Source organism: Myripristis murdjan, chromosome 12, assembly GCF_902150065.1.
Source record: "Myripristis murdjan chromosome 12, fMyrMur1.1, whole genome shotgun sequence".
Classification (NCBI taxonomy): domain Eukaryota; kingdom Metazoa; phylum Chordata; class Actinopteri; order Holocentriformes; family Holocentridae; genus Myripristis; species Myripristis murdjan.
In genome coordinates this window covers 21,020,099-21,044,554 of record NC_043991.1, presented here as the reverse complement: position 1 = coordinate 21,044,554, position 24,456 = coordinate 21,020,099, and the positions used below count along the sequence as shown (strand labels likewise).

Sequence of the window (24,456 nt, the reverse complement as noted above, 5' to 3'; positions counted from 1 at the left end):
GACTCATATCATTCTAATCCCTACTTTAGTGGTCAAATTGCAACTCCTTACCATTAGTGTGAGGCCAGGAGTGCAGAGCAGTGCTCCTCACAACAGCCGGATCTACTTTCCCTCCTGCAGGGTTATCCACATACTGCAGTCCCTGTTCCAAGGCATTGTAACACTCCACACAAGCATCACTCTCGTCTGCCCACTGTTTATCTGCCATCCAGCTCTGGAGCAACGCCCCCTTGCGGCCATGGCAGGAACAACCTGCAGTGTGATGGAGTGAGGCCAGGGAAGAGATGGGCTGGGAGCACTGTTCCTGGAGGAGGACCATAACTGATGGAGGAGCAGGGGGCGCATCCTGTGGCCGCTTGGCCCTCGGGTCTCCCATGGGTGGGTCGCGCCGGCAAAGAGCCAGCCTTCTCTCGGCTGCCCTGCCTACCTCAGATGCCCGACCAAAAATATCCAGCTCGTCCTCCAGGAAGAGGCCTGTTCCGTGGGCCAACCGTCTGTTCACAATGGCACTGAAGCCGCACATGCAGCGGTACTGATCTTCGCAGGTGGAGTCAGGGATATACACCCCCACGTCTGCTCCTTTGACATTCATATTGCAGGCACAGATGCAGCAGCTGTCAAAGTTGCGGTCCTTGAAGACATTGAGGACGGAGTCAGAGAGGAGGAGGACAGAATACAGGCTGTGGGCCTCAGGGAGTGACGGTCCTGGCCGGGCTAGAGGCTCCACTGAGCTAAGAGGCAGGCTAGTGGAGGGCGTAGAGGCTGGTGAGCTCAGCTCAGTGCCATCCTGCTTCACTGAGCCCTGCCCCGAGCTTGCAGCGTTAATACCCCTTGGTGTACGAGGGGTACGGGGAGTTGGCACAGAGAAGCGAGGGGTGGCAGGAGAGGGCAGGATGCCAGCAGTGGTGCCCACAGAGGCAGTGGTGGCACTCATCTGGCCATACTCCTGGTCTGTAAGGGTGTTGACACTTGGGATGTTACTGAAAAACACAAATCAGAGGAAGCACAGGGACCGATAGTCAGACAGACACAAAAGCAAACCTCATAAACTCTTACTTGCAAATTACACTCTTCATAAAAGCTCTAGCACAACCTTTTATTAATCTTGTTATTAAAGGCTTTAAAAGTAATGGCATCATAAAATTTCATTAACACCCCGAGTCTCTAAGTCACAAAAGATAATCATAGACGACTACTCACGTGTATCCATCCCTGATGAACGGGGTGTTTTGGGAGTGCATGACTGTGGAGAAATGTTCCATTTTGGGCAGAAGGGCCCAGGAGGGACGGTAGTAGCACTGCTCAGGGATTTTGAGCGGTGGCAGGCTCTGGCTGGGTAGGCTGGACAGTGGAGCAAACATGGAGCAGCCCATCTGTGGCTAGACAGAGATGACATATGGAAAAACAAAGCAGGCATTTAAGTAGATAATTTAACAGGTTTCAATATCCTACAGTAAACTACACACAAGGAATTATAGGGGTGTACCCTTGTGATTGACATGTTGTCAGTATATGACATGTTCTAGCACTCTGAGATGTATATAGGTAATAGTGAAAAACATAGATGCCAGAGTTTAGATACAGGAAAATCTTTTTTGGGAGATTTTGCTCCTCTGTCTACAAAGACACTGCACTTAAGGTACTTGAAGCGCTCAGCTAACTATAAACCTGGCCAGTAGAAATCAACATGAAGTTGACTGATAACTTGGACCAAAGCCCTCCTGCTCCAGGTTGCCTCACCTTGTCAAATGCTGAAATTCAAAATTTAAAATGAAAGCACAGGGCAGGGCAGTGTCAGTATTGCCAAGATCCTGACATACTGTCTTGTTCATTTACAGTATGTTCACCCAACATGAGAGTTATTTTTGAGGAACTGAAACGAAATGTCAACTAATAAAACCTGATTCCACTAAGCCTCTGTACATCTTGGTGGTGAGTGACAAGTGCTTGGAAGAAACTGTGATCCCCAAAGACGTAGAAAGTGAGGTAAGCGCTGCCTTTTTGCTGCTTTTAAAAGCTACATGACAGTAAAGTGATATGTTATCTGAACTGACCTGACTGTTCTAGCTGTTCTATTATTTGCCTTTTCCCACTTACTTATTACATAAGCATTACTGATGATAGTTTATGTTTAAATATTGTGAAAGCACCAATAGTCATCCCCACAACATTTTAACAATATTAGGTATTTGACCAAAAATATGGTGATATTTGATTGTGTCCATATTGCCCAGCCCTACACAAATCATCATTTGTGATTATATGCATCAAAGGGTTAAATCGAGCATTTATGAGGTGATCATGTATGGTGATATTATTATTTATAGGTCATATCATCCAGCCCTACATGCGTAAGTGTGCAGAAGCTTTCTTCTTCTTTTGAGCAGCTTAAACCTACCAACAACAACCTACCTATATGTGAGCAAATTTAGAAATCCTGCCTTGAGGAGATTTGGTTTGTTGGCAAAAGCACAGAAACAGCCATGATCATCACCACTGCTCCTCACCTTGATATCCTCCTGCTTGGGACTGGCTGCACCCTCCTCTATCTCCATTCTGTATTCAGTGAGCTGGCTGGAGGTCAGGGGTCCCAGGGGGTGGTCAGGGGCTCCAATGGGGGCAGGGGGTTCATGGCTCGGGGTGTCACGGTAGGTCATGATGGGAGAAAAAGCTGGATGCTGCTCTAGTGAAGGAGGGGTGGGGAACATGCGCTGGAGGTCTGCTACTGCTGAAAGGACAGAGGAATTGAGAGAGAGAAAGAGAGACAGAGAGAGAGAGAGGATGAAAGGCAGGCAGGATGGTGGGTAGAGGTGTATAAAGTGATTAAAAAGAAAAAAGCCCCAGAAATCACATGGCCATACAAGCACAGTGAGCCACTACAGTCAAGATATAACAACATGCACACATCAGTAAAAGTGAACTCACTTGATGGGTAAGGTACTGCCACTCTCCCCTCTTTTCCTGGAGGGCGATCTTCTCCTGCTGACACTGGTAACTTGGTGGAGTGCTGGTTGGGGTAAGTTGTCTATAAATGATTTAACACAAGATTAGAGGATTAGTTTTATTCAATACAGTCTAGGTCAAAATATGTGTTTAAAAACAAAACACACTGCATAATGAGACAATTATACCAGTTTTAGTGCCAGTAAAGGAAAACTTAGCACTTTTTCCCCTGAGATAATTCATTTGCTAAATAAATGTTTGTTTAATGATGTAAACGATTCCGCCTTACTCCAAGCTCCTCCTCATCCTCATCAAATATGTTGTCTAGGTCAGACATGTTGACCACCAGGTCTCTCTCCCTCGTCAGGGAAGGATTGGCTTTGGTAGCTGATTCATCCTGACCTGACTCGTCTAGAGCAACACAAGAACAAACAACAGATCAAATCAGAGGCTAGGAAACACCCATGAGACAAAACACACAGAAATCCTATGGCTATCAGTGCAGAATATGTATATGGTGTTAACATGCAAACACGTCACCTGATTTAGGAGCAGAGTTAAAAATGGACATGGCATCTTTCCCATCAGGCAGTGCACTATTGCTGGTGATGTCTTCTCCCTGGTTCAGCAAATTTTAAGAAAATAAAAACATCTCTCACAACATAATTCACTTCACAAAATAAAAAGCCAGCTGGTCCACCTATAAACAAAGACTATGTGAATAAGATAAGTGCTGTTCACCGTGGCATCCTGGTATATTAATAAAAATATTAGAATTATTTCTGACATTTGCTGAATTGTGCGTCTTGTCCTACCTTGGCCCTCTTGCTGGGGTCTCGCCCTTGGCCCTTGAGTCTCTTGGAAGTTGAGAAGGTGTACTCGATGTCTCCCTCCTTAAAGTCATATGGGTCATCCCCAGGCTCACGCAGCACCTCCACGCTCGCCTGCTGGAGGAGGCCCAGAGTGTGGATGTGGTCCCTCACTCTCTCCTCCGAGATCTTAAAGCGCTTGTGCGTCTCTGTGAATAGTCTGGCGGAGATAAAGAGAGCAGCGTCATCAATGAATCTCATGTAGCTGCAGCTGTTTGGGGGTGACAGTGTGTGTGTACGACTGTGCTGTGACAGCATGTACAACATCTATACATTGGAGTGCATAAGAAGGAGCATAAGCTGGTACAGTAAGAGTTTATGATGTTTGCAGAAGTCTAATTAACAGGCTTCTGTAACATTTTTATGTTTGATTGACTTAATTAAATTCCAGTTGCAAATATATGAATCCATTTTAAATAATTTTCTGAGTGACTTAGCTGATATGATATTATACGACTTGTCACAGTAAACCTCACAAATTAAGTACTAAAGGCAGATTACAAGAGACTCCATTACTGACTGCCATTCCTGTGACCCAGGTCTGTTAACTAGGCAGCAAGAGTGCGTGAAATATATTCACGTGCGCATTTTACATACATACATTTTTTGGGGAAAATTTTGGGAGACAAGTATATACCAACATATTTTTAAAATGAAGTGCTGCCAGCTATGGAATTGATTTCAGAGTATATTTAATGAAACAGTAAAAGAGTGAATAAATGGAGAAACATCTATTTGAAATGCAAGTGTGCAACTATCACCCCTGTACTATTAACTTTCATCAATTAAGTTATTTCAGTCGCCTTTAAGATTTTATTATTAGCACTTTTAGATTTTATTTGAATTTAATTTACTTTGTGTCATTTTATATTGTTTTATATGCTAACTTGTTGGTTTGCGTTCATGTTTCTTGTCATCTCTCTGTAATGTGTCTAAATAATCTCTTGCAAAATGGATCATACTTACATGAATGAACATGTAAATATTTATTCATTCATTGACATATTATCTAATCAGTTGTTATCTCTATATAATCACAGAGAGACTATATATGTTTTATAGTTTTAGTTTGGAATTATTAATTATTAATTATTATCCGTAGAATTCCTCATATCTCAAATATGTCAGTCTTTCATTTAATGTGTCACATATGATCCAACATCACCTGACAAATGCGCGAAATCATGAAAAATTCGGATATTGTGATACTGACAATATTGGTTTGTTGTCACGATTCTGTCTATGGAAGTGTAAAGTGCCGAATATCTCTGGAGGCTCTACAATCTCCCTTTATCTTTAGCTACTCCCCCTCACCACTGCACCACACTATTTGAGAAACACTGCTCGAGTATCTCTCTTGTACCTTTTTAATGCTGCTCCCTCTGTGGCTGTCTCTGTCTTCAATTCCCCTAATCTATCAATGGGGAGTTCTGGGGGTCTGAAGTCGGTTTTATCAGTCCTGGGGGTCCTGAAGCCTCTCCACCAGCCTGCCCCGCTCTCCCTCTGCCTCAGCAAGGCTGTGTAGAGGGCTGTCTCGCTGGGAATCACCCCCAGCCCTGAAGCCCCATCCGGACAGAGAGGCATATCCACAGGGCCGTCCAGGACCTCTGGGTCCTGCACGCGGGGATGTGGGCTGAGTGTGGGTGGAAGCGGAGAGACCGGGGAGTGGAGAAGGGACTCGGGGGCTTTCCTGCCATTGGATAGGGGCTTGGGATACTTGCAGCTGGGCACGGTGGGCAGAGGCTCCAGAGGCGGCTCCAAGGCTCCAAGACCCCCAAGTTGAGGCCCTCCAGGTGAGTCTTGCTCCAGATGGGCCTCCTGGGTGACAGACAGGCGGTGGTGGAAGGGGATCATGGCTGGTCTCTTGGACTGTTTGTCAGCCTTTTCTGTCTTGTCGCTGGTCTTGTGCTTGGGCAGGCAGGGAGGGTAAGAGGAGGAGCCAGACGACTGACTGGGGTTGGTGCTCGTCTGGGGATTGGCAGTGGATGCGGTGCTCAGATTCTGCTTCTGTTGCTTTAACCTGCAACACAGTCAAGTTGATGAAAACAAAACAAAAACCTCTATGAAACATCTCTGAAGAAACATGGCCTAATAAAGTCTGTGCAACCATTTCAAGGTAATGCCCTACCAAATGTTTATCAGCATTGTTTTACATCTTTAATGTCACTTGCATGCGTACAAGAGCTTGCAAGCTGTGTTGTCAAGGTTGTAAGCAGACAGTAATTATACGTGGCCCATAGGAAACAAAATATTGCCTGATTAAATTATTACAGATCTATTGTTTTTACTTCCATAACACTGATCTTTGAGTTGCTAGGTTCTTCTTACACCTTCCTTTTGAGAGCTTCAAAAAAGTCACCTTCAGGTCCCTTTTGAAATTTCTATCCCTGTTCTGCTCATCTGAGCTATCTCAGATGACAGCTTCCCTCCTCCTTATGACCAGGTCTCCACTTTTTGCAGTGTTTCTTCAAATACAATCATACAGCTATGAACTTTTCATGATTATTGTTATTATTATTGTTGTTGTCATTAGTAGTAGTAGTAGTAGCAGTAGTAGTTTGTTTTTGTTTATTTTGTTTTTTTAATAGTTAGAATAACACTTTGTCAACATTAAGCAACACAAAAGCACTCTGCAAGACAACAAATTAAGAAGTGCTGGTGACTGAAGCCTAACACACACCAAACATGCTAAGCAGTCAAATATTTTTTTTAACCAAAAAAATTCTGTATGATAGTAACAACACCACACTCCCCTTCCAGACAATTCAGTTTGCTGGCTGGAAGCTCCTTGTCTGATGTTTTGATGTTTTCTATTTGATTTCTTAGGGGCAAATCAATTTAATAATTAGTTCAATGTGCCCCTTACACATTTACAATGAGTAGTGCCAGAGGCAGTATGGTAATTAATTCTTCAGCGTCAGAACTTGGAGATTTAATTTTGTCAATGTGCATTAAAAGTGAACATTTATAGAATTAGGTGCATTTGATTAAACTGAGCAGCATGCTTATATATGCCATAAGATATTAAATTAATATCACACTGATAAACACTGATGAATTGAAATTTAAGCTCTGGCAGTTTCACTAGTATACGTTTCAGTAGTGTATGTTTTACCCTGTAATAACCCCTGCACTAAGTTTTTTTGTTTGTTTGTTTGTTTGTTTGTTTGTTTGTTTGTTTGTTGTTTGTTTGTTTGTTTTATTAAAGCATCCAGTTCACAAAAACACAAAAACATGGCACAGATATCTAGCTGGTTGCTGTGCTGAGGAGAACTGCTCCGTCTGTGCTTACCTGGAGCAGCTGCAGGGTGCTCTTGCCCCCAGATCGTTGAAGTCCCATGTGGTGACCCCATTTGGCATCTCCTTCTTGGGCATCATGTCACTGGGCTGACGCCATCTACAGGGGACGAACAGATGTGTGAGCACATCGGCTGCACCACTGCACATCAACCACAATCACACCAGTCTGAGGAAATTGGCCCCGCAGTGTTTAAAGTAACTTACATGTGCTGAGGCTGGTTGAGATAGCATTCCCTCCAGGCCTGATGGACGACCTGACATGTTAGCTTCTTCCCAGAATGCTTTGGGCTAATGTTTGTGACCCCAATGCTGCTGTCTGGTGTGGGAACACTGGAGACAGAGGCCACAAAGCCACTGTCCGCTGAAACATACATAGGAGCAGATCTCATTAACACAGAGGACTGAGCACAGTATTCCCAAGAACTCAACCTTTTTTTATTCTGAGTCTTCGAACATGCCAGGGACCAACATATGGTTTGTTTATGGTGGCATAAAGTATGGGCGTACACTTAGGATTTTACAGAGAAAAAAACAGAAATAGAAACAAACCAAAGTAGACCATCAGCTGCTGCCAAAATCCTAGCGAGCAAGCCTAACTTTTAACTAACTGCTTGTAGCTACATTATTGTTTGTTCTTATCAGCTATTTTATCTTACTTAATCTGTCTGCTGTTTGTATCTGCAGCCTTAATAGGCTGATAGTTCATTTAGAGCTTAATTAGATGCTGAAATAGAAACTAGAAGATTAGAAGAACAGTTTTATTGAGGAATAAAGCAGACTCATTCATCAAGTCTAATTTCTGTCCAAACTGCATTTATTCTGGGAAAAGATTCTTTGTATCAGCACTCATCAAAAAATAAAAACATTCATTGCGTCATGAACAGCTTATTGATGAGCAAGTGATAATAACTCGTTTAAACTCGTCTCAGTGGATTGTCTCTCAGTGGATTGTCAATGTGTGTGTGTTGTAATTGTAGGTCTATACAGTAAGTATATGCGGACATATGTGAAATAGTGCATGCGTGTGTGTGTGTGCACATCTGGTACCCGAGCAGGGCTGCTCTGGGGAGGTGGGGGGTGTGAGGGGAACACTGCAATGGTTTGGTTCTCTAGCGAAACCCTGGGCTGCAAGAACAGGCGGGGGCTGCTCAACTGGCAGGTCCACCTGGGCAATCAGCACGAAGGCAGCTGGGTAGGTCATCCTCACTCCACCTGGGAAGACATAATAGCAAAGTCTTAAAAACCATAACGCAGTCCTATTGCATTGTTACAATACAATAGCTTCAAATGGCTTCAAGCCAAATTATGTGCACTTTCACTGAAAAGCCTAAAAATAGACATAGAATGCATTTTCAAATCTTCAAATTGATTTAAGAATTATTGTGGCTAAGCCCACAGCTCCCTTCACCCCCTCTACCCATTGATTTTTTGCCAAAAAGGATGATATAATATTCCCTACGCTCCGCCAGAAGTGTGTAAGCAGGATGCACGATGTCCTTGTTCCGTAAACATGGACATACTCACACACTCACCTGCTCATTTCTCATGTCAAACATATCCTTCCAAACACCTCTACACACACTATCATTCCAGATCCCAAAACCTACAAAGGTGTTTCTCTTTAGCAACAAAGGCTTTGATTTCATTCAGGTCAAATCAATGTTGTGGGGTCAGACAGTCAATGGGACTGATTAGGCAGAGCTGTGTGTGGCACTCCCCTGGGGTTCAGCTTTTCCTTCTCTTCGTAGCCCTCTCTTCTCTCTCCTCCCATCTCATTCATTCTCTCCGTCTTGCCACCCCAAGAGGTGCTAAAAGACTCTGAAGATCACTGCAGCTGAAGCACACTTCAATAGCACCCCATCCGCTACTACCTAGGCTCAAACTGCCGGGGAGTCTACAATAAAGTCCAAGGGGTAATCAATGTGGAGTTGCTTCCCTGTTGTTTGCTTTTCTAGTGCAACATCAGTAGTCTAATGTGTTTTTTTATGGCTGTTCTTCAGCTGAAAGGAGCTCCACTGTGCTTTCCTATGCGCTGCAGTAGGATAATGCAATATGCAAAACATGTTCAATGTGGAGTCAAACCATACCAAATGTATGAATATTAGGTGGATTAACTCATTTACAACAAAGCTCTAAGCTCTGCGGCTTAGTGAAGACAAAGTATTCACTTTCCGTTTCAAAGCCACCAAGGAGGATGTTCGCTTTTTCCGTACCTACGATGACCTCCACTGCCACGTGACAGTTGGGATCGTAGGCTTGGCCACCGTCTTCCTTGTCCTTCTCCCCACTTCCTTCTTTCTGGTGGAGTACCATGGGGTAAAAGTAGCTCCACTCGTCCATCAGTTTCCGTACGGCCGGGTCACTCATCTTGTAGGCCTGACCTGTTAGTGTCCCGCTCAGACCGTATGGGCTCAGAATCACTACAAGAGCGAGTAGGATACATGGCAGGAGGAAAAGATGGGAGAACAAGGACAGAACAGTTTCAGACACCTTATGGGATAGTCAGAACAGATAGTATATCACTATCCTGGATATTAACAACACATTACTTATTGGTTATAGTTTTTCCTTAGATGCATTTGTTTTTAATTTTTATGTTGTATGTCTCATTTTAGGAGGGCTGTTTTCTTGGCTTCTCCTGCACATTTCTTTTTTAAGTTATTGGTTTCTCTTCCTAGTCTCTATTTTGTATTATGTATTTTCTATGATTATGTGCAACAATAATATCATAAAAATAAATCAATAAAATAATACCTTGCACTGGCGTGATGGAAGTCTGTGCGAGGCGGATGTGGTCCTCAGTGATGTGGTATGCAGGTTGGTGCTGGGCAATCTCCACAGTGGTGCAGACATTACTCTCCCCATGGAGGAAGAAGGAGAAGGAACATGATAGGTGTTCGCTGGGGAGACAGGAGACAGTGGAGGATCAAAATACAGATCGCTCATACAGTAGGCTCAAAAAGATTAGGCATGTGGCGCCGTGTGTGTATATGTGCTGCATGTAGTGAGCAGATCTTTAAAACATTCTAATAAAATAGTCACGCTGAGATCTTAGCGACTTTACTTGTGCATACATTTAAAAAGCAATCTCAAGTTTATTGTCACACATAAGACAGAGGCGGAAAGTCATAGACGAGATGACCATTTTAAACTGATGTGCATTTATCTAAACAAATAACAAAAAAATTAAATTAAAAAACCCAAACTTACTATAATGCAATTCGATAAGCTTGTAAAATGCAGCTATTGAGAAATCTACTAAATGAATAAAGCTGGCTCTCCAGGCAGTGGCATGACAGATGATCAGTGCGTTTCCCCACAAACAGCAATTTAGAGAACACACTCAGAATGTGTCTCAGTAAAAGTCTTCCTGAGCCGTACCTATATTGATCATCTTTATCACTCTCCACATAAGCTCCTTATTGCTAGTATAAATCCTCATTTGGTTATGATTGATTGTGGTGACAACATGTTTACATATTCAGCACTCTCTCTATTACACAACCAAGGCATAGTTCATCATGCATTGCTCCTTTTTTGTATCACAAAGGAGTAACTGTTGGGCCATTATTGCAATCTGTATATCACTGGGTGGGCTGGACATCATTAGCCACCAGGACTGCTTCATTGATGTACATTTTTAATCTATAAAGCCCCTTACCACATTGGCTTATATACACCAAGCTGACAATAAAGTCAGCAGGTACTCTAATCTCCATGTGATTACCCTGCTGCCTATGCAATACCTCCTTCGCCCTGAGGGAGCTGGACCTCCATTTGAGCCGTAATGGATCATCAAATTCAATACAATAGCCAGCTCCACGGGCATACTTGGGTAGAAATAATGTCAGGGGAGCAGAACACCGCGTGGCGTTCACATTATGGCCTGCAGATGGCGCTGAAAGCATCCACAAAGCGAGGAGGCCACTTTTCACTGGTTCATAAACATTCCTGATGCTCCCCAAGAAAAACATACCCTCATAACAGCAGGCAGTTCGAACACTGCTCTGCACAATCACAGGCATAAGGGCTGAGCTAAGACACATACATATGCATGCACAAGCCAGTGCACGGACACACAAGCATACAAGCACATGTAGCCTTTGCAGATACAGGCTCCAGGCGAGGGCATAAAAGTCTCTATCTCTCTCTATCTCTCACTATCCCACATACATACACATGCACACACACACACACTCATATTTCCATGTCTATGCAGGTCAAGCCAAGTAGCTCCCGCTGCCCTCCAACCCCCCACCCCCCTCTACAGCACTATTCCATCATCCCAATAATTCACATCTCTACAACACATGAGTCAGAAAAAAAATGCTTTCAATGTCACTGCCCTCCAACCCTGTCCTCAGTGTATCATTACACCATATGAAGAGCTATATTTAGCCACACAGGGAGGCTCTGGGGAATAGTTGCAAGTCAAGAGTACCAGTCCAGCTAACCGCAATATACACATGCACACCAACAGCCACACTTTCCATTTAGGTTTCTTCCCCGGTCAAATGGAAAAGCATACATTATTGCGAGTTGCTCCAGTTGCCTGCTGACTGTGCACTGCGACTTCCTAAAGTCATTTGCCGACATGAATGGACAAGACTTTAATAAGCAAGTTTTTTTCTGAATACTTTTAGGTGATTAGCAATCTTAGACTTTTCTGTTCTGGCCTACGCTGCAGTCCTAACTCTATTGTACAGTACATATTAAATTAAGCTGGGAAAAGGAAGCAGGCGGAACAAGTTATTTCTCTCTCATGTTGGTAATTCTATTTGCTCAACAGCTCTCCGCCAATTTTTTTGGCAGATGTGTATGTGTATATACTGATGAGGACTGATCATGTACAAAAACATGACTCCCTTGTGACCCCCTCCTAAGCCACAGCAGGAAATCAGTGGGAAAAAAGACAAAGTCTGTCTCTCTTTATCATCCCTGCTCTCTGTGTATCTGTGACTCTCTGTCTGCCTTTCTCTGTCTTTGAGTGAGACAACTATCCAGCAGAATAGCAGCTAAGTCCTTTCATATTTCAGCAGTGTGGCAGGACGTGAGCTGAAATTGTAGTGCACTGATAGGACACTGTTTACCTTGGCAGTGACAAAGACTACCTGATACAACCTACTTTGTTTACAGAACACATTAATAGCAGCTGGCTGATTAAATTGAATAAAGCTATCATTTAATGTCTAATGTACAGAAAGTGTAGGTTGGTCATGCTTTTACACAGAGATAAACTATTACAAGGCAATTAGTGCAACAAATACTGTGTAACAATTATGTAATTAGATCTATTACACTGTAACAACTCCAATAAAGGGCAATTAAATTAAAGTGTGAGGAAGAGCAGAACTACAAAAAGAGCATCATACTCTGGGCCTGTAGTACAATGCAGCTGGGAGATTGATGCTTCCTGTCCTTTTACAAAGGGCATTTTCCTGCACAGTAAGCGGGTGTGGTGTGTGGATACACTGGGCTCCCTGCATCCTTGGGGACATTTGTGCCGTCTGTGAATGTGTGTGCGTGTGTGTGTGTGTGTGAGAGAGAGAGAGAGAAAGTGGAGAGAGAGAGAGAGAAAGTATGTTGGTGTATGTGTGTGCATGGATGCCTGCGTGCATGTGTATGAGTGAACAGTGGGCAGAGATGTGTGGCTGCTGTGTGTGCTGTGCTTTATGAGTACAGGTATTAATAAATGAAGAGGAGTGATGGCTGAGGCTAGCCTCAGGGCTGACAGTACTGGAGAGAAGAGAAGAGAAGAGAAGAGAAGAGAAGAGAAGAGAAGAGAAGAGAAGAGAAGAGAAGAGAAGAGAAGAGAAGAGGAGAAGAGAAGAGAAGAGAAGAGAAGAGAAGAGAAGAGAAGAGAAGAGAAGAGAAGAGAAGAGGAAGGGAGGAATGGAGGAAGGGAGGAAGGGAGAAGAAAAAGACAGAGCATCGGAGGTCTAAAAAGTATGGGCGCGCAGGAGGGTGATGGAAACAAGGTGGAGGAGAGGGGGGAGTAAGAGGAGTGTGAGAAAGAGCAGGGAGGGTGAATAATTCAGCACCACAGACTCTGCAATTGTTCCACACATATCGATGAGATCACATCTAGCTTTAATGGCTCGCTACTGAGCACAATTAATGCTTTTATGATGAAATCAATCAGGGAACACAGAGCAGTGACACTGTATACTGTTCCCATGTGGGGTGTATGTAAGTGTGTGCGTACATGTGAATGTGTGCACATACTGTGTTTGATTACGTGTATATGTGCAGGTCGATGTGCAGTGTGGGGTGCAAGTGTGTAAATGCATGTGTATGCATGTGAGCAAGTCACATCATGCACAGTGATAAAGTAATGCACATACCTGCAGACCTAGCTTGTTCTAATCAACAACAGAACATATGTGTGTACGTTACCTGTATTTCTGAATGTCACTGGCAGATAGGGGGATTTTGCTGGGTGCATGTGAGACACTGATGTTAAAGATGTGACAACATGTGTTATCGTGTCTTTGGCATCCCGCTGCGATGCTACCAGCCAGTCAACAACGGTCAGCCAGCCAGCCAGCCAGCCAGCCAGTCAGCAGGAGGTCTGGGTAATGCAGTCTGACATGCATCGTGGACTACACACCCATGTGCATCCATGTGCACAACTTACATGCACACAAAATGATATGAGAATATATCAAAAGCTGCATGTCTAATTTCAGAAAGAGAGAAAAAAAAAAAAAAGACAGAAAGCATAAAAGCAGTGCAAGACATACAAGGCTTCTTTCTCCACTGTTACAGGCACCTAGTGATAGTAATGTGATAACTGGGTATTGTGCTTAGATGTTATTAGCCACATTTATGTCCATGCTAAGTGAGCATGATAGCATTCTCTCAGACTAGAAGAGAGGATGAAAAGTGTAAACGTGGGAGATGATCCTCTGCCTAATCTCTCCCTACAGTTCTCTGACCATGGCTGTGCCAGCGCCACAACACCCCTATTGTAAATGATCTTAATCTGTCTGGCTGCCTCACGCTTTACAACACAATCTGGACTCATTTCTTGGAAGGACTAGTGTACAGACCCTCCCTGGTGCATGCACACATATTACAGTAGGTTGACCACTGGAAGGGATGCTTGTGCCTATGTTAAACAGCAATAACTACAAAGTGCATGTACACATCCTCCAAAAGTCCATTTACTGCACTCTTGACTTAATTTTCCACAAACAAAGTCAACACACACAAACACAAATTATGCACAAATGTTTGCACACACACACACACACACACACACACACACACACACACACACACAAAATATATGCATGCAGGCTACAAGCATATGCACACACACTAGAAGATATACACACATACATCCCTATTAACACAGGCATAAGGAGAATGCAGTCAGCTTGATGTATAATTCAGTGGCCCCCAGTGGGTGGCCTTAGCCACTGTTGCTATCACAATGTTAGCGCTCAGACACTCCACCAACTATGTATATGGATTCACAATGAAAAGGTGCCGTGCTCTCAAGGACACATAAATTGTGCGCGAAGCCGTGACTCTTTTTTATAGGGATAAAAAGAACAGAGGAATAACATGGTCTACTGCTATTCAGTTTTGATTTATTGTTAAAGCTGTCAAAATGCCAGAAAATAACCTATGAATATTCCTGTACAAATACTGCCAACTGGGAAAAAAAAAACTAAGCCTTTGGCCTCAGTAAAAAAAAATTTCAATGCAAGCACCCACTGACTTCTAGCTTTACATCTGTGGTCATAATTAAATAGAGAAAGAGGGTCTGCTCTCTGTTGGTTAGCTGTTGTGATTTATCACCTTCCTCTCTATTGATCCACTTCTTTCTCTCTCTGTCTCTCTCTCTCTCTCCCTGTCTCTCTATCAGAGCTTTTTACTGCAACTATTGAACACAGGCGGAAAATGTCTCACTCTGCTTTTTGTCACTCACTAAAAGGTCTTATTTAAGGAGGGTCTAGTGCACAGGTAGAATAATAAAGTGGAAAATGTAATACTATAAATTCAAAAAACCCAATTCTATTAAGATATGTGTGAATGAAAACACTGTATGTAGTGTGTAGGGTAGGTTTCATGAATTTAAACTGATGAAGCTCAAGAGTTTTGACTCTAACAGCACTGATGATGGCAAAAAAATATTAGACCATTTGACCAGTTAAGTGTTTGGGCACCACATATCATATTTTCCGGTACTATCTTAATATTTTTATGAGTCACAATGCGTTTAGTCAGCCAGTGAGTCACTGCATGGACCTACGCTGCTACATCAGACATAAATTAAAGTGGGTTTCCAGTGAGTTCTCGCTCAAAGCCACCACACACCCTTCAATCACTATTCACATAAAAGGGGCGGCTAAGATGAGCTGAATCCCTTGAAAAAAATCACAGTGATAAAAAGACAGGTGGTAAGGGAGGATTTCTTGAAGTGAGTAATCTACACTGAGTAATCAGCTGCACTGCAACTGTTGGGTGCACATGTTTGCACTGCTTGACACACACACACACACACACACACACACACACACACACACACACACACGCACCTGAATATATATATATGTATATATATGTATATATATATATATATATATATATATATATATATATATACACACACACATATGCACATAAAGACAAAATCTACCTCCGCTCAGCTCTGACGAAGCTCTCAATCCTAAAACTTTGACAATTACCATGTGCAACTTCAACACAGCCTGTCAGCCCGCCAGTCTAAAAGCCAATCAACCAGTCCCCCATCAGTCAGCCAGTCTCTCAGACAGTTATCCAAGTCACCCAGCCAGTTCCACCAGCTTATTCCACCAGCAACTTATTTAATCAGCCAGTGAGACAGCTAGTAACTTGCACCACCACTCATCAGTCAGTCAGCAAGACAGTCAGCCAGTATGCTAGCCTTAAGCCTAGCATAGAGCACAGGAACAGGAACTAACAAAAATGAGAAAAAGTCCGTTTCCTAACATAACACCAATCTGAGAGACGGCACAACCACTAAACTCGAGAGTCCAAATAAATGAGAAGAGTAGAGTAGTAATGTAGAGTAGGTACAAGTACATTATACCACAACCCGGAGACTTAATCATAATCTTTTAAAATATAAATTGTATTCAGTGATATATGATATATTCATATTTCAGATTATATTAAAATATTTATGATAATGTTCTGTAAAAAATGTCTTACAAGGCCTGAATAAATATTTGAAAGATGATCATTCCTACACTTAATGATAAACATAACATATACATTTTGTAAAGTAGTTACAAATATGTTAATATATGTATGTTTACTATTTACAAATAGGTAAATGTATACAAATTTATTTAGAAATGTTAAGTGCGTGTACATTTTTTAAGAAAGGGTACTGAAATATTTGTGTATATATGAGTTATACAGTGGTGGCTATCTGCAACTATCTCTAACCCTAGCCATAAAACTTTAGCCATAACCTGATTTAGCTGTAAATAGTAAAATATCTTTATAACCATATTTATAAGTAATTTATAAATGTGGGAATGATAATATATTAAATATTTATGAATATCTCATAAATCATTTGTAAGGAACATTATTATAAAATCTTATCAAATATTATATTAAAGAGTCATACATATTTAAATATCATATTCATTCATATTTACACAATGAAAGTTATTTCAGTTCAGCCACTACATGGCATTTATATTTGTTTATGCAAATAATAGCCTAAATCTCCCACAATAACTTCATATAAATATTGCCCAGAAGAATAGATGGCAGTGTTGTTCAGTTGGCTGGCTGGTCGGCTTTACTCCAGTAGAGGGGGCTGCAGTTTCGGAACTTAACGTAAAGGTTGACCCGTGTAAGATTAGGAAAAGATCATGGTTTCGGTTAACAAAAAAAAAAAAAAAAAAAAAAAAAAAAAAAAGACAGTGATGAGCTCAACCCCTATGATAGGATCACAAGGCCATGGTATTACTGTACTGCAGTAATGTACTGCTGCTGCTGAAAATACGCTCCCCACACCTTGGCTGTTAGAAAATTTCCACTGTTTAGTCAGTAGCATAACAGAGAATCATCTACTATGCCTTTTCTTTCAGTATGCAAGCATGGCAGGCTATAGTAATGTAGTAGATGAATGGTGATTAATCCATCATTACCTATGATACCAGAAACACATATTTACTACAGCTATACTGCTATCCTGTGCAGTTTGGTGATAAGGCCAAGCAGACAAAGTAATAACAAGATAATTTTACTGAAGTACTGCAGAGTTAAACTGTGCTCTTGTACAGGTGACCCAGCGTCTCAATGGCATATCATATGTCCACTGTGAAGTAAAGCAAGCATGGTATTTGCATAATTCAGTTGTTCTGGGAAGAACTTACTCTGGTGTGAGCATGTTCCCACTGCTACAAACTTAGCCCTGTTACCGACAACACTGGCCTTCAAACATGATAATGTCACTAACCTCACTCATTTGCTCAGGCAGCTCAAACAACCCCTTTGGTCTGCTGGAGTGCTGTTAAACTCATAGTCTTGTATATATGTTAATATCTGGACAGTTTGAACATTGACACATGAGATCAAACACGGGAATGTAATGTGAATTACTCACTTTCTGAGTAATCCGTCCTTTATAAGTTATTAATGCTGCCTACAATGGAGCAACTACTGCTGTTCAGTGCTCATGCCACTGAGGTAAATGAATAGTTCAGAACTTTATTGCTAATCCCAATATGAGCCCCCCCCTGGCAAGAGAAATATCTGTGTGGAAACAAATGACAAAGCAGCAGTAGCTCAACACTTCGTCACAGAGCCATTCGGTCATCCAGCCAGTGAGTTAACCAGTTAAACAATCAGCTGGCCCCTCAGTCAAGCAGTAAGTCAATCCAGCCCAACCATTCAGCTGTCAGTCGGCCAATCATCGAGCTACTCAGTCGCTGAATCAGCCAGTCACCCACTCGGTTAGTCAGCCAGTCACCCCCTCAGTTAGTCAGGCAATGAGACAAACAACATGGTACTCGTCATTTAGGGTCTCCATCCATCCACTGATGACCATCAGCCAACAATCTGAGATGCACCCCATTACTTTTGGCAGGAAGCGAGTGATGAGAGAGAGTTTTCACTATGATTTTATTTTTCAACTTTCCTGAGACTGTTCTGTGACCTTGCGATGTTGCCTGACACCAAATGTCTGTTGCCTAGGAGATGGCTAATATCTCAATGTCAATGGAGAGGAGAGGAGAGGATTTTAGGAAACACCTAAACATTATTCTCATGGACAGCAATTCACAAATACAACTTGCAGTATATACAGCAAGGGATTTTGTTAACAGTCAGGTCAATATTTATGCACATATTTGACAAAAAAAACAAGCTGTTTGAAAAGACAAAGCAATTGTTTCTATTTCATGGTCAAGCACCAGAGGACAGATCTGTTGCCACTACTACCTTGCAAAATATGAACACTGTTTATGCATGAGTGTATGGACATTAATGCAAATGAAGGGGGGGAGTGGGAGCACCTAGATCAACAAATCTATACTTGGCATGCATCGAACTGACTGAAGAAGTGAGTGAGACAGAGACAGACTCCAACATAATTATTCAGCTGCCTATAGTAATGCTTAATTTACAACCCCCCACCGTCCCTGCTCCCCACGCCCACTACACACCACTGAACCACACTCCTTGCTCTTGCTCTCTCTCTTTCTCTCTCTCTCCCCTTAGCGTCTGATGCAATCCGTTACCAACCCAGAGAGCCTTTCTCCCATTCAGACACAAAGACAGAGGGAGCGTTGCGCTTCAGAGGGAAGGAGGAGGAGGATGGGGGGGGGGCATCTTCTCCTAGATGTGCCAATCCTTGCCATGCCCAGGGGACACATGTGAGATAAACACCAGAAAAGTCTGACAAAGACAAGGCACAGGAGTTGGCACGGGTATGGAGGCACTGAAGCGCCCCCTGTTGGGAATAAAAGGCACAGTGTGGGAGAGATTGGGAGACAAAGGAACTGGTTACAGCTGAGGCAGGAGGTCAGTGCGTGTCTAACTGACTGAGCAATGTTTAAGCACGACATGAAAACACTGATGGCTGAGGATCTGCAGGGGCTGACTCTGTCACTTGTGAGGTGCCACGGTTATTATAACACCATGTGACGGTGTGCATGTGTGCATGGATGTGCGTATGCATGTGTGTTTACATGTGCTCTAAGAGCAAGCAGAGAGCACCGTGTGTATGTGTGTGCTGTGAGGAAAGAAAATCTGCTTGTGTGAGTGTGTCTTTTCTTGTAAAAATTGCCCTTGTTCATTTACTCAATGTGATAAATGTGATACAATGTGGTACAAGTGTAACATGTGCACCTAGTACAGACACCTACATGTAAGTGTGTTTGTTTGTGTGTTTGTGTTTCTGTCTGAGTGTTCAGGAATGGTGCTTCTCTTTCTCTTTCTCTCCTCCTCCCTCTCTGTCTCTCCCTCCAGTATGTTCAATAATTCACAGAGAGAAGGAGTCAGGGTTGGCTCAGCAGGGGGCGTACCAGCTGACAACATAGTCAGACAAAGCTGTCAAAACGAAGAGGATTTAGATGATGTACAATAGGGACACGCACACTCTAACACATAGACACACACAGGGCCCAGCATGGGACCTTGCTAAATCTAGTTCCTCTGGGAAACTCCTGTGTGCCCTCCATCCTAAATGCCAGTCCAGTGCAGTTTGGATAGCACACACACACACACACAAGCCACATGCACTTTGTCTGAGTTGAGGACACACACGCACACGCCAACCCACTTCCCACAAATGGTGGCACACAAATGTTATTTAATATCCTCTTTCCTTCCTTTCTTTTCTCTTTTCCGTCTCATCCTCATGCTTGCTGCTCTCTCATTTCCTTCTCACTTTTCGATGACTTTTGCTTTCTCTCTTTCTCCTTGTCTCCTTCCTGTTTTTTTTTAAATTAATATTATCATTAAAGCAAAGTCAAAGCCATTTTAATGAGCAAATAAATGGAAAATTACACCTGTTAAACTAACTACTCTGCAATAGAGAAAATATACCCATTAAACTTAGAGACATGCATGTTATTTGTAGGTGTCACTATGATATCCATGTAATTTATACATCTTGAATGGCTTTTGAGGGTGTTTGAGACAATGTGACTGGTTTGGTGTGTAAATGTGTGAAGTATATTTGTGAAAAGAGAATAGTAAACAAAAATGGTAAACTCACAGAAACATAAGTGACACACACGAGCACACAATTATGCACATTTACAAATGGTATTGTATATATTGTATATACTGTTAACCTAACAGAATAATTCAACAATGCTTTTGACAATGCTTTCAGATCGACCACTTCTATCGATGACTTTTTGATGTATAAATTTTTGTTTATCTGTTGATTTCCACCCCATTTTGATGATAATTTGATTACATACTCAAGTCCAAAAGCAATCAGGTGATTTTTGTGTCGTCCCTCCAGAGCCGTTGGCAGATCAAGCACAGCGCCTTGGGCCACGCCTTCCTCAATGCAGAGCCCTCCCTAACCAACCAGAATTTTTCAAGAGCTAAATTAACCCTTTAAAACCTGAAAAAATTCATTTGATTTCTTTTGAAAACATCTGCATGTTTTTGAAAGAAATGATGAGGAAATAAAAAAAAAAAAAAAAACGATCCAAAACATAGTGAGAAATTAATAAAAGAAAAAAAGTAAAAAAAAAAAGAATTACAAAAAAATTACCTGAAAATTAGAAAAAAAAAAACAATTAGTGAAAAATTATAAGAAAATGTAGAATTACAAGGCAAAAAGTCCCAGAAAATTACTAAGAAACTAGTAAAAAAAGACCAGAAAACTATATTTATAATAATTATAACTATGTATTTAAACATATATTATAAAAATGACCATAAAACTAACCCCCAAATATGTAAAACCATATACCATAACATTACCCAAAAACAAACAAACCAAAAAAAAAATTGTTCAGAAGGCGATATGAAACCTTTCAAAATAAAATCCCCACTGCCAAGGAGCTCCTGGGTTACTAACAGTTAAACAAAGTGCTGTGATCTTACATACTGACCAGTTCAAAACAGAAAGCTCTAAGGTCTTATGATCTTATGTCAGACAGGAGGTTCATCTATTGGACTTTACATTGATCTATTAATGCTACAACACAGATGATTTTTTTTTTTTTTTTGCCTCGGGCCCCCAAATGTCTTGGGACGGCACTGCAACCCTCTATCGCCCTGTGAATTCCTAAATCCTGAGCTTCAGTTAATTGCAGTTTCCCTTGGCTAACTGGTTCTCTAGCAGACAAAAGGCTTCCATGTTGAGCCCATTATTCACAGTTAAATGAACACTACGTTAAAGATGTTGGAAATGTTGCACTCTTGAGGCCATCAGAGAAGCTGAGGTGGGCAGGCTGCACTGTGAGAGAACTACAACGGCCGCTGGAGTAACAAGTTGAGCAACTGTCATCACACCCATCCACTTTTTACTCTATTTCAGTCTCTGTCTGTTTCCCACCTTGCCTGCATGCTTTGACACCAACACATACAGATTTGCACACTTACACACTAATGCGCACTCTCACCCACACACACATTCACTCACCCACCCACACATGCACACACACACACACACACACACACACATACACACACATACACAGCTGCGAGACCTCCACTCAGCTCAGCTCTCACACTTCACTACCGCTCACTACCCCGACTTTCAATAGTCTCACACCAGGAGCCAGCCACTGGAACATCAAGAGAGGAGAGGCTACAAACATCGCATGGAAGTCAGTCACACCACCTAGTTGTCTCTCTCTCACACACACACACATGCACATGCACACACTGTATTCTGCAACATAAACATAACCTCATGAATTCACACGTAAATTCTCTATTTATTTTTTTTTTTAATATATATATGCAAACACATTATGCTGGGGCAGCAAAAGGATAATATCTGATTCACAATATATGACTGGTGTGAGTGTGTGTGTGCCAGAGTGTGTTAGAAGTTCTAGTTACCTGGTGCCCAAGGGCTTTTCTTCCAGTTCATGTGGCTTGAAGAACCACTTCCCAATCCTGACAAAGTCCTTATCCATCAAACACCTGAAACAGAGCGAATAGATAGAGAGGGAGAGAAAGTCATTAGACAACAGAAAAGAGTCAAAGACTTTGATACTTCTCTGTGTACAAACACATATAACCAAAGGACACATGCATATTTTGAATCGCCAGTTGTGTCTCATACTGGCACCCAGTGTCACTCAATTAAAACAGACTAGCGCCGGTAAAAGGGTTAGCATCAGGCATTAGGTCTACATTTGTTATATTAAGTTCAACAGCAGCTAATTGTAGCTTTCCTTAGTTTTTTGTAACAGAGAATTGGCCAATCATTTCATTAAGTGGCCTTGCTGTTATAATTTGAGAATTGCCAGACACACACTGCGCTGAAAGAGACTTGGTTTTACTGATTTCATTTCACTCCTCTCTGAATAGAGCGTTTCCAACATTTGATTATTCATTTACAGTTTTCAGCTGGTAATTAACACTGACAGCTAACATATAAATCCCTGATGGTGTTATGAATTTCATAGTCATATCTCTAGAACCAGTACAAGACAGGGGCCTAGTATCTAAATAAAACATATTTCCATATGTTACTGACGTTGAGAGCTGAGTAAACACCATAACCATCAAGCACACATTGTCAAGTAACAATTCTTTTGGCTATAATCTATTATTTAATTGCACATGGATGGGCCAGTGATGTAATAAATAACTATTAAACATAGTTCTATATTAAAATGTTACTGTTAATGCTTGCTGCTCACTTTTATAGGCATCATTTCAATCAGCAATCTGATCCAATCATAATGTTGGAAATGAGTTATAGGTATGGGCCCAAACAAACCTGATTGCTACATCCTTACTAATAGTTGTGGGGTGCTTCTGACATTAATTATGCAGCAGGGCTTTGACTCATTTTGTGTACTAACTCAACACTGAAAACAATTTCAACCAAGTAATTTAAACCGATATTTTATCTTGTGCAGAGATTAAGACTGTTATATCTCCTTTTATGTCCTCTAATTTAGATAACTATATATATCTTTAATTTTTTCTGTCTAGCTCCAAAGCTTTTCTTTCTTTTTTTCCTTTTTGGTCCTAATCTGGAAAGGTTATCACATCAGAAAGTTCAGTCGCTGTGCTCCTTATTTGGATGCATCACCAACGATGCGCTTCAGCTCATTTCACTTGCCTTTCACAGAGAACATCCAGCTCTCTCTATCATTTGACAGAGCTGTACATGGGTGCACCTGGATTCCCTGCTTGATCCTCCCACCTCGGTCAAGGAATTACAAAGTGACACTCTGGACTTCACTCCTCTCAACCAAGCTCAGAAATCCAAAATTCTGGCGCCTGCAGCTCCAACATCTTTGGTGCATTCTTATCCAGCCGTGGCTGCTCTTTGAACTGAAGATCTCTCCCTCATTCCCCTGCATACATGCCAGTCTTCTCCTTCCCCTGGCCACTGCTCTCACAGGATTTCCAAACTCCTGTAGCCCAGAGGGATGGCCCAGAGCCTGAAGGAAATGCCAGCCTCTCTGCGCCTGTCTCTGAGCTCACATCTCCTCTAGCCAGCCAGCAAGGTCTCACAGATCTATAAATGTTTTTGCAACAGATTTAGGCCACGGGTGATGTGGGATTATATGTGTTTCATGTGTTGGAATAATTACCCACAAGCATCTTCTCTACACAAAGCTTTGGTAATGTGATAAGTGCACCTGTTGTACATTTTTTTTTCAGAATTTCTGCAAAGCACTACTCTGACATCAGCCTCATCCTCCTGTCACAGCGTTTTTGACAACATTCACTAATGTATGTCACTCCAACTTATTATATGCATAAATCTGCTTAATTGTTATTCTCTATTGATATACTAGTGTATAGGCTTCACATTTAAGCTGTTGCTGATGTGGTTTCTGTGTTTGCTGGTGACAGAAACATATGTCAAATTCCGGGGATGCTTCAATAGTAAATATAATCTTTTTCTTCTTCTTTTTGTTTAGTTTTTTTTTTTTTTTACATTTTGACAAAATGTATAGTCTCTTGGGATATAAGAGAAAGAAGATTAGAATCTAAATTGCATACTTTATAATACTACCTACTGGTCTATTACAGGATGCTTACTGGATTTCCACATTATTTCATGGACCTTCCCCTTTAGGTCAGACTGGGTGTTAATGTGTTCACATATAATGTATCAGGCAGGTACATGTAATTCTACATTGTCAGCTAGACAAGAAAAAAAAATCAA

General features: G+C 41.8%; 1 protein-coding gene across 2 annotated transcripts in view; it reads right to left on the bottom strand.

The window, feature by feature from the left end:
* LOC115369140 (mediator of RNA polymerase II transcription subunit 13-like) overlaps positions 1-24,456 on the bottom strand; it is a 91,063-nt gene that overhangs the window by 14,361 nt on the left and 52,246 nt on the right. The window contains exons 4-17 of one of the 2 annotated variants that reach the window (XM_030065706.1): positions 22,161-22,244; positions 9,867-10,012; positions 9,326-9,532; positions 8,160-8,324; positions 7,317-7,473; positions 7,105-7,209; positions 5,176-5,832; positions 3,759-3,972; positions 3,484-3,562; positions 3,233-3,354; positions 2,926-3,025; positions 2,508-2,728; positions 1,201-1,379; positions 52-980 (exon numbers count right to left, since the gene is read on the bottom strand). In XM_030065706.1, coding sequence (XP_029921566.1) covers positions 52-980; positions 1,201-1,379; positions 2,508-2,728; positions 2,926-3,025; positions 3,233-3,354; positions 3,484-3,562; positions 3,759-3,972; positions 5,176-5,832; positions 7,105-7,209; positions 7,317-7,473; positions 8,160-8,324; positions 9,326-9,532; positions 9,867-10,012; positions 22,161-22,244 — 3,365 coding nt within the window. The remainder of the gene's footprint in view (positions 1-51; positions 981-1,200; positions 1,380-2,507; positions 2,729-2,925; positions 3,026-3,232; positions 3,355-3,483; positions 3,563-3,758; positions 3,973-5,175; positions 5,833-7,104; positions 7,210-7,316; positions 7,474-8,159; positions 8,325-9,325; positions 9,533-9,866; positions 10,013-22,160; positions 22,245-24,456) is intronic. The other variant, XM_030065707.1, reaches the window with a different exon arrangement.